Source organism: Oncorhynchus mykiss, chromosome 1, assembly GCF_013265735.2.
Source record: "Oncorhynchus mykiss isolate Arlee chromosome 1, USDA_OmykA_1.1, whole genome shotgun sequence".
Classification (NCBI taxonomy): Eukaryota; Metazoa; Chordata; class Actinopteri; order Salmoniformes; family Salmonidae; genus Oncorhynchus; species Oncorhynchus mykiss.
This window is the reverse complement of record NC_048565.1, coordinates 82149964-82159592: the sequence shown is the minus strand read 5'-3', so window position 1 is coordinate 82159592 and position 9629 is coordinate 82149964. Positions and strand designations below refer to the sequence as shown.

The following is a 9629-nucleotide window of genomic DNA, read 5'->3' as shown; positions in this document are numbered from 1 at the left end:
AGGGCCTTGGTCAGGGAGGTGACCATGAACCCAATGGTCACTCTGACAGAGCTCCAGAGTTCCTCTGTGGAGATGGGAGAACCTTCCAGAAAGACAACCAGCACTCCACCAATCTGGCCTTTATGGTAGAGTGGCCAGACGGAAGCCACTCCTCAGTAAAAGGCTCATGACAGCCCTCTTGGAGTTTGAGAAAAAGGCACCTAAAGGACTCCCAATGAGAGACAAGATTATCTGGTCTGATGAAACCAAGATTGAACTCTATGGCCTGAATGCCAAGCGTCACGTCTGGAGAAAACCGGGCACCACTCATCACTTGGTCAAAACCATCCACACGGTGAAGCATGGTGGTGGCAACATCGTGCTGTGGGGATGTTTTTCAGCGGCAGGGACTGGAAGACTAGTCAGGATCGAGAGAAAGATGAATGGAGAAAAGTATAGAGAGATCCTTGATGAAAACCTGTTCCAGAGCGCTCAGGACCTCAGACTGGGGCGAAGGTTCACCTTCCAATAGGACAACGACTTTAAGCACACAGCCAAGACAACGCAGGAGTGGCTATGGGACAAGTCTCTGCATGTCCTTGGGTGGCCCGGCCAGAGCCCTGACTTGAACTCAATATAACATCTCTGAAGAGACCTGAAAATAGCTGTGCAGTGACGCTCTCCAAACAACCTGACAGAGCTTGAGAGGATTTGCAGAGAAGAATGGGAGAAACTCTCAAAATACAGTTGTACCAAGCTTGAAGCGTCATATCCAAGAAGACTCGAGGCTGTAATCACTGGCAAAGGTGCTTCAACAAAGTACTGAGTAAAGGGTCTGAATACTTATTTAAATGGAATATTTCAGTTTTTTATTTTTAGTACATTTGCAAACATTTAAAAAAAGCTGTTTTTTCTTTGTCATTATGGGGTATTGTGTGTAGATTAATGAGGGGGGAAAAAAACATTTAATCAATTTTAGAATAAGGCTGTAACGTAACAAAATGTGAAAAAAGTGAAGGTGTCTGAATACTTCTGAGTGACCAATAAACTACTATATCACATTTGTTCACTTAATGTAATGAGTCCTTCGGTGTATTCAGTGAGGTGAAACGTCATTTACAATGTTGCAGATAGAAATGTAGCAAGACAATCAACTATTTTCTAAAGAATACATTTATATCTGAATGTTTTGTAACGTTGTTTGTTGCCCTCCTGAGACGGACCCCTTTTTGGTTATGATGTTCATAGAAACAGAGACCTAATATCGAGACTTGTTCATTGGGTTGCTCTTTATAGTGGCCTCTTTATAACACATATTGTTGACAAGAAGTTTCAAAGTACGTCATGCTGCTACATAATAATGTGTTTTTTTCCCCTCACAGATCTCTCCTCTTGCACCTTAAATAACTTGTTAGTTTGGTCCCTCATGCAGAGCGGCGTTGACTACATCTCGTTTGTGGGTCGACTGGGCGTGTCCATCGCTCCCTCTCGTCACACTATTAGACGATATTTGGGAGGTCCTTCCTGCTGTAATATAATAGCTTGGTGATTGTTGGTACCAGACTAGTGGCTTTGCTCCTCCCAGAAACACTCAATGTTCGCCTGCCAGAGTTCATAGAGGACATAAGGTCACCAAGGTAGAGGAGGAATTGTATTTGCTAACACTGTATTTAAAGCCTCCAGCTATATTATTGATTGATTGATGATTTTATTATGATTTATTGATAGATGATTTTACAGCCCATATTGCTTATATGACAATATTCATCAAGTACTTAAATTGTACATTTATGATGCAGTTCTATGATGCATTGTAAGACTTGTCATGAGCCTGGTTATAGGACATTATAAAGACTCATGCTTATAGCAAGATATACTTTTTTTTTTACCAAGATGCTTTAAATAAAGGTATTTAATCCAGTATTAAATCAGTATTCATAATTGGACAAATGGCCATCTAACATCTAATTTCACCTTTTCTCATTTGCAGAGCGAAACTGAATGGAGAAAGTGCCATTCCACTGAATCACTTCTGATGAAAACAGAAATGGAACAGCTGAAGTTGCATGAATCCACACAGAGGTTCTATTAAATTACAAAGGGATTCTATAATTCTATGTGAATCCATGTCACTCAGAGAAACAGTAGTTTTAAAGCAAGCGCATGAAATATGAACATAGAGCAGAATATCTAGCCAGAAGATAATGGATGGACCAAAGCATAGATGCACTAGGGCCCTACTAACGTAACTAAAACAACCAAAAAACAACAATATAATCATTTAAGTAACACACTTGACAACAGTTCTTGTTAATCTGGTTATTACACAGTGAAAGAGCACTGTAAAATTAATTGTAGTCTGTTTTTCTCACACGGTCATCAATTCATCTATACTGGTGTTGGTATGTCTTCCTGTGGGGCTTGGCAATAAACCCATGTTCTATAGATCTGTTTCCTCTACTGAGTTACCCTAAGGGTTAGGGTTAGTTCCTTCCTCTTAAACCGCTGTCACGAGTTGGAACTTGTGTTTTCCATCAGATAAATACCTTTATTGTGGTGGCATGTTCAATAGAACATATTATGTAAAACACTGTGAAGCATTTCAGTATATCTAGCCTTCGTCTCGTTTCAGTATATCTAGCCCTCGTCTCTTTTAGCCTTCGTCTCGTTTCAGTATATCTAGCCTTCGTCTCTTTTAGGCTTCGTCTCGTTTCAGTATATCTAGCCTTTGTCTCGTTTAGCATTCGTCTCATTTCAGTATATCTAGCCCTCGTCTCTTTTAGGCTTCGTCTCGTTTCAGTATATCTAGCCTTCGTCTCGTTTAGCATTCGTCTCATTTCAGGATATCTAGCCTTCTTCTATTTTTGCTTTTTTTTCTACAAACTTGTGTGGGAACTAGCCTGAGTGCCAGCCTGTTGGTACCATCATGCTATCAAGTCCTTGTCACCCACACATTGTCATGGTACAATGTACGTTTGGCTTGATAATGAGTGATGGAGTTGGCAAGAGCACAAACATCACGTACTATTCTCATTTTGAACTTAGAAATGGTAACATGTTATTGAATTCTAGAAAGTTTGAAATTGTGAAATATTCTTCAGTTGCTCAAGCAACTCCTTTCTGTCAATGTGTCACCAATTAATGTAGATGAAGGCATTCTTCCACAAACAAAAGAGGTTTAAGTGGTTTTGCACTGTCAAAGATTGATCAATTTCACATGGTTCACCTAACAATGAGACAATGGGACCAACAGACAACCTTTAGACTTGGTGAAAGATTATGACATATTTTTGGGGATTCAACGTTGGTGAATGAGAGAGGGATTGCTGTTGATTTTACGAGTCTGTGGACAAGAAGTCTGTGGACAAAAAGTCTGTGTGGACCAAGTGGAAGATGAAGATGAAGTTCGAACACCTACTCTCGGTGGTCAATGGATTTGGACGGTTCCAGATGATGATCATTATCATCAGCTTTATTGGTCGATTCACCCTGCCGTGTCACTTCCTGCTGAACAACTTCATAGCAGCCGTGCCCTCTCACCACTGTGACCTCAGCGCTCTGGATGATGGCCGCCTCTTTGGGAATCTGACCCAGGAGCAGAGACTGACTGTCAGCATTCCAGTACAGGAAGATGGGACTCCAAGCTTCTGTAAGATGTTCCCAGAGCCCCAGTTCCAGCTCCTTTCCAACTCCAATGACCGTGACCTAGTTACAGTCCCCTGTCAGAATGGATGGGCATATGACAACAGCACCTTCAAATCCACTCTGGCTACAGAGGTAAGTCTTACTGTCTCTTTGTCACAAGACTATAGAAGTCGAAAGTCCATGTTGTAGTCATTAAATGCCTCTTTCAATGAAAGGTCATGTTGTACTCATTGAATGTCATTATTTGACCACTACAGATGTTGCATATAATTTAAGTGTTATTTGTACTTTCAAAGCATATTTGAATATTGTTGCATTGCTAGCTACTCAATGAAAGTCTTTCACAAAAGGAAAGTAGAGAGGCCGTTCTCATTTATACATTGAAGGAGTTTATTCTTAATTCCACCTCTCTCATCAGTGGGACTTGGTGTGTGACCAGAAAGGGCTAAATAAGGCAACAACAACCATCTTCTTCATAGGAGTGATGTTCGGAGCTATGACCTTTGGAAGCCTGAGTGACAGGTAAGTTAACAGTCATTTATTAATTCACAGACAGTAGATTTTACAGTCACCTTTTTTAACCTAATCTCTTATGTATAGATGCATGTGTCAGAACTGCTATGGTAGTGTCTGTCAACAGACTATGGGATGCTACGATTGCCATTGATCATTTGGACAAATCGCGATTTTGCAGGTGTTAGTATGTTTTGGCCCATAGCCTTGTTTCTTTTTGACCATTTGAATAAAATACTTTTGCATTGAGGTACTTAATTGTTACCCAATAATGGTTTGATGTTGATATAAAAACTGCTGCATTTGGACTTAAATATTTTTAAATAAATCCAATCAAGAGGAATTTTGTTTTTGTATTCTTTCTACATAATAAGATAATCTTATCTTTCTAATTGAAAAAGGGGAACTGCCTCACGCTACAGAAACAGGAATGGCTACTGCCCTATGGGCCGTTCTGGCTCGGATAAGGCTACTGAATGTACAGATGTAGGATCGTAATTTGAGCCAGTTTGCTATAGAAAATAATCATGCAGCAACAGGAAATGTGAATGATTATGTAAATTAGAAATAATGGACATTTTTGTAGGGGTTGATAATTGTTTTGCGACATGGTGATCAAATTAAGATCCTACATCTGTATGTAGATGTTTCTGTTCACCTTCTCTTTACATGTCTTTTTTTCTCTAGGTTTGGTAGGAAGCCCATGCTCCTGGTGTCCTATATCTCTGGCATGCTGTTTGGTTTTGCCAGTGCTTTCTCCACTTCTTTCATCATGTTCGCTGTGCTCAGGTTCTTCACTGGGTTCGGTATCACCGGCATCGTTATCGTCTCATCAGTACTCAGTAATTATACACATGCACACAGGCTCACACACACACACCCACACTCAAATATGAAGCCCACCCACTAGACAAATAGAGATAACCCACGTTGCACCCCAGACACTATCCTCTCCTCATCTGGGGTTGTGTTGTGGTGTTGTCCCATCTCTTCAGGTGTGGAGTGGGTGGACATTGAGCACAGAAAGCTGGTGGGAGTGATTGACAGCCTGTCCTGGACGTTTGGTTACTGCATGATTCCAGCCATAGCCTACTGTGTGACCGACTGGAGACAGCTGACCATAGCGGTCACCTCACCTCTTGCTCTAGCCATACTCACCTGGAGGTTAGAGGGAGGGTCTGACTGATGGACTGACAAAAAAAGGAATGGACAGATAACCGTTGCTATGTAATTGTGAATGACATCTTTACCTCCTCCAATAGGTGGATTCCTGAATCAGCCAGGTGGCTCATAGCCAATGGGAAGTTTGAGAAAGCTAACTTTTATTTGCAACAATGTGCCCAGATGAACCAGAAGGAGGAGTTTGGATCCAAAATTACACCAGAGGTAAGCGAATATCAGGATCGGATCAGGATCAGGAATTTTAAGCAATATCGTAATTCCTTCGCCTTTCCTTCTAGCCTAGTCCCATATCTGTTTGTGCTGTCTTGCTAACTCCTATGGTCAGAGTTGGCAAGACAGCACAAACCGATCTGGGACCAGGTTACTTTCCCTCTGAAAGGCTGGGTGTGATTTTTGCATATTGCTTTACTTATCCAATAGGTTCAGATGTACACGAGTGCCTAGGTGGTTGAGTCTAAGGATTAGGGGTTGATTTGGGATTCAGCAACTCTATTTTTCTTCCCAACAGACTCTATCCAGTATCATTGTGACAGAGAGAAAAGACAGAACTCACTCCTACCTGGACTTGGTCAGGACACCAAAGATGAGGAGGCTGGCTCTACTAACAGGCATAGTGTGGTGAGTATCCCCTCAATCATGATGTCTGTTACAAGTCGCTTTAGTAGATGCATGTTCATCAAGTCTGGTTATACATAACAACGTAAGAGTAATGTAAGAATTTATTTATGAATTCAAGAAAATATCATGAAATGTCAACTTTTAGCTCAACTCAAACTGTCACGACACATGACATCAGTCTACACAGTTTAACAACACCAACAATGCCAACCTGATTTCTCCTACCGAAGGTATGGTGTGGCATCAACATTTTATGGCATTAGCTTCAACATCACTGGATTTGGACTCAATATCTATCTGACCCAGTTTGTGTACGGTGCCATAGAGCTGCCAGCCAAACTATCAGCGTACTACCTTCTGGATAAGGTGGGCAGGAGAAACACAGAAGTGGGATCTTTACTAGGAGCTGGAATCTGTCTCGCTATCAACATCTTCATACCCCGAGGTGAGTGCTTTTTTTTGTTGATTAGAAAAGTGAGCAACTCCGGTCCAGAAGGCAGTATTATCTTTTATAAACTGGGTGGTTTGAGCTCTGAATGCTGATTGGCTGACAGCCGTGATATATCAGACTGTATACCGTGGGTATGACAAAACCATTTATTTTTACTGCTCTAATTATGTTGGTAACCAGTTTATAATAGCAATAAAGCACCTCAGTGTTTGTGGTATATGGACAATAGGGTTGTATCCAGGATCTCCGCGTTGCATCGTGCTTCAGAACAGACCATAGCCGTGGTATGTTGGCCATATACCCCACCCCCTCGGGCCTTATTGCTTAAATATAGGAGTTATCATGTAAAAAACTGGGGTTTGCAGCAGGGGCTGCAGTGTGTGCAGGCTTTTTTTTCAGTGCAGCACTAACATACTACCTGATTCAACTAATAGCTCAATTGAAGACCATGCTTAGTTGAATCAGGTGTGTAGCTGGGGTGGAACATACCCTGGCACTTACTAGATCACGACTCTACAGGAGTTATCACGACTCTACAGTAGTTATCACGACTCTACAAGAAATATCACAACTCTACAAGAAATATCACAACACTACAGGAGTTATCGCGACTCTACAGGAGTTATCGCGACTCTACAGGAGTTTTCGCGACTCTACAGGAGTTATCGCGACTCTACAAGAATAACCACGACTCTACAGGAGTAACCACGACTCTACAGGAGTAACCACGACTCTACAAGAATAATCACGACTCTACAGGAATAATCACGACTCTACAGGAATAATCACGACTCTACAGGAATAATCACGACTCTACAGGAATAATCACGACTCTACAGGAGTAATCACGACTCTACAGGAATAATCACGACTCTACAGGAATAATCACGACTCTACAAGAGTAATAACAACTCCACAGGAGTATTCACAAATCTACAAGTGTCATCACATCTAGTACTGCTGAGATCTGTTCCAGTCTGTTTCAGTTATTCATGGACTCATCCTCAAGATTTAAATGAGGTGTGTAACTTTGAGTTAAAGGTCAAGTTGTTCCCATCCTCTCTTTCAGACATGTCTGTTTTAAGGACGGTGGTGGCGGTGTTGGGGAAGGGTTGCTCGGCAACATCCTTCACAACCGTTGTGTTGTATAGCTCTGAGCTGTTCCCTACTGTGGTCAGGTAAATGATTCTCCTCTCTACTCTCTCTTTAACAAAGGAATATTTAATGGGGATTTAGGGTAGTGGTTGCACTGCAGACTCAAAACCACATGCCCCTGGCGATGTGGGTTCTCACCTTGGCCACTTTCCTATCTATGCCCCTTTACTTTCAACTTTCCTGTGGAAATGTCATTAAGAATGGAAAAAATACAGAAAGAGATCAACATCAGGAGATTGGGATTCTGATTTAAAGTGTAACTAAAGACATGTCAAAACATGTGTTCTGTGTCTTTCTCTCTGTCTCTCAGGCAGAACGGCATGGGCTACAACTCATCCATGGGTCGTCTGGGAGTGTCTCTGGCCCCTCTGATCCTGCTGCTGGACGAGGTGTGGAGGGATCTTCCACAGGTCCTCCTCTGCTCCATAGCCCTGCTAGCTAGCCTGGTGGCCAGGATGCTGCCGGAGACACGGGGCCGCTGTCTACCAGAGACCATCCAGGACGTCGAGGACGGGCAGACAGGGTACGATATAGCCTCTGTGATACAGACACTTAAGGTTGGATGCAATAGAGAGCATTATAGAGCGGCGCACTTGACCGCTGACAATGTGCCCAATGTGCAGAAATCGTTCCACCATTGCGTGGTTGCTAAAATTCTAAAATACTGTCCTATAATTTCAGTTTGTGACATAACAAGCAATGTAGAGATTCATTGTACCATCTAAACCGCTGTGAAATATACTGCATTTTCAATAACCCAAAATATAGTATTTTCAACTTTTTAAAGCTGGTGTACAAAATCTAAAGTAAAAGGACGCCAAAACTAAACTAAGGAAAGGAAGCATAAACAATTGGGCACATAGAATGGATCTACCACTTATCAGACTTGCTTTCAATGAGAATGACAGGTTTTTAACATACATTTTTAAGTGAATTTGGTTGGGTTGCACACAGTGTATTGCACCTTTAAAGGCATTTTCCCCAACGTTTGGGGAGATCACATTCATGGTAAACCCTTCGCATGTCGGCTCAAGCGTAAATTACCTTTAAAAGTCTGTTGTTATGCGTTGCGTTATAGCCTACCTGGATTGAATCCCAGCCTTAGGCCGAGAACAAGGGACTTTATCTCCATATAATTTCAGGGTAACAATAAAGTTGCATAGTATAGATTTCAGTCAAAATGGTGAATTAATTTCTTTCTAAACATGATTATTGATAATTATGAATGTCATAGTAAATGTTTTATCAATGATTTGTATATCTATTTCTTTAATGTACCATTCTAGGAAAGGTTTGGCTGGATCCCAAGTTGTGGAAACAACAGATATCCCTCTCAAATCAAAGGACAATGATGAGGTGGAAAATGGATACTAAGATTCTTCCTGTATATATTTTTGATATGCCCAAATGTGCACCCTGTGGAATGCTTTTGACAACTTGTAGAGTCTATGCCCGATGTAACTCAATATTAGGAAGGTGTTCTTTAATGTTTTGTACACTCAGTGTGTTTGTTACACATCAAAAACAACCTTCAAACCTCTCACTGATCTTATAAAAAAAGATAAACGAAATACAAGAGAACAAAAGAGAAAGAGAGCCTGAAGTGTGAAGCATAATTCAAGTGTTACTCGTCACATACAAATGATGATTTACACTTAATTCCAATATTACATGATCTTATTTAGAAAAGACTCCTTTTCTGTTTCATATCAATGAGGAACAAGATTATCTTTGATAATGTATCATAACTCTTTGTGCATTATTCTTCACCATAACCATTGGCAAATGCATGCAATCAATCTTTAATATTGAATATGAGCCTATTGTTGTATACACATTTTATACAGTACCAGTCAAAAGTTTGGACACACCTACTCATTCAACGTTTTTTCTTTATTTATACTATTTTCTACAATGTAGAAAAGTAGTTAAGACATCACAACTATTAAATAATGCATATGGAATCATGTATTAACTACAAAAGTGTTAAACAAATCAATATTTTATACTTGATTCTTCAAAGTAGCCACCCTTTGCCTTGATTACAGCTTTGCACACTCTAGGCATTCTCTCAACCAGCTTCATG

The 9629-nt window shown here is 40.8% G+C and overlaps 1 protein-coding gene across 1 annotated transcript; it reads left to right on the top strand.

Moving 5' to 3' along the window:
• The first annotated feature begins 3034 nt into the window (after window positions 1–3034).
• Window positions 3035–9466, top strand: LOC110530583 (solute carrier family 22 member 7). Its single transcript, XM_021613778.2, has 10 exons — window positions 3035–3756; window positions 4043–4146; window positions 4825–4979; window positions 5133–5301; window positions 5400–5523; window positions 5828–5937; window positions 6168–6382; window positions 7458–7566; window positions 7854–8066; window positions 8830–9466. The coding sequence occupies exons 1-10, from the start codon at window positions 3373–3375 to the stop codon at window positions 8915–8917; spliced, it is 1671 nt and encodes a 556-aa protein (XP_021469453.1). The 5' UTR covers window positions 3035–3372; the 3' UTR covers window positions 8918–9466.
• The last annotated feature ends 163 nt before the right edge of the window (window positions 9467–9629 follow it).

What these genes read in the sequence shown, in the direction of transcription:
- LOC110530583 (XM_021613778.2), top strand. Translation starts at nt 3,373, where the DNA reads ATGAAGATGAAGTTCGAACACCTACTCTCGGTGGTCAATGGATTTGGA. An exon ending in TTTGGAAGCCTGAGTGACAG is followed by an intron (nt 4,147 to 4,824) that starts GTAAGTTAACAG and finishes TTTTTTCTCTAG; the next exon opens with GTTTGGTAGGAAGCCCATGC. An exon ending in GTCGAGGACGGGCAGACAGG is followed by an intron (nt 8,067 to 8,829) that starts GTACGATATAGC and finishes GTACCATTCTAG; the next exon opens with GAAAGGTTTGGCTGGATCCC.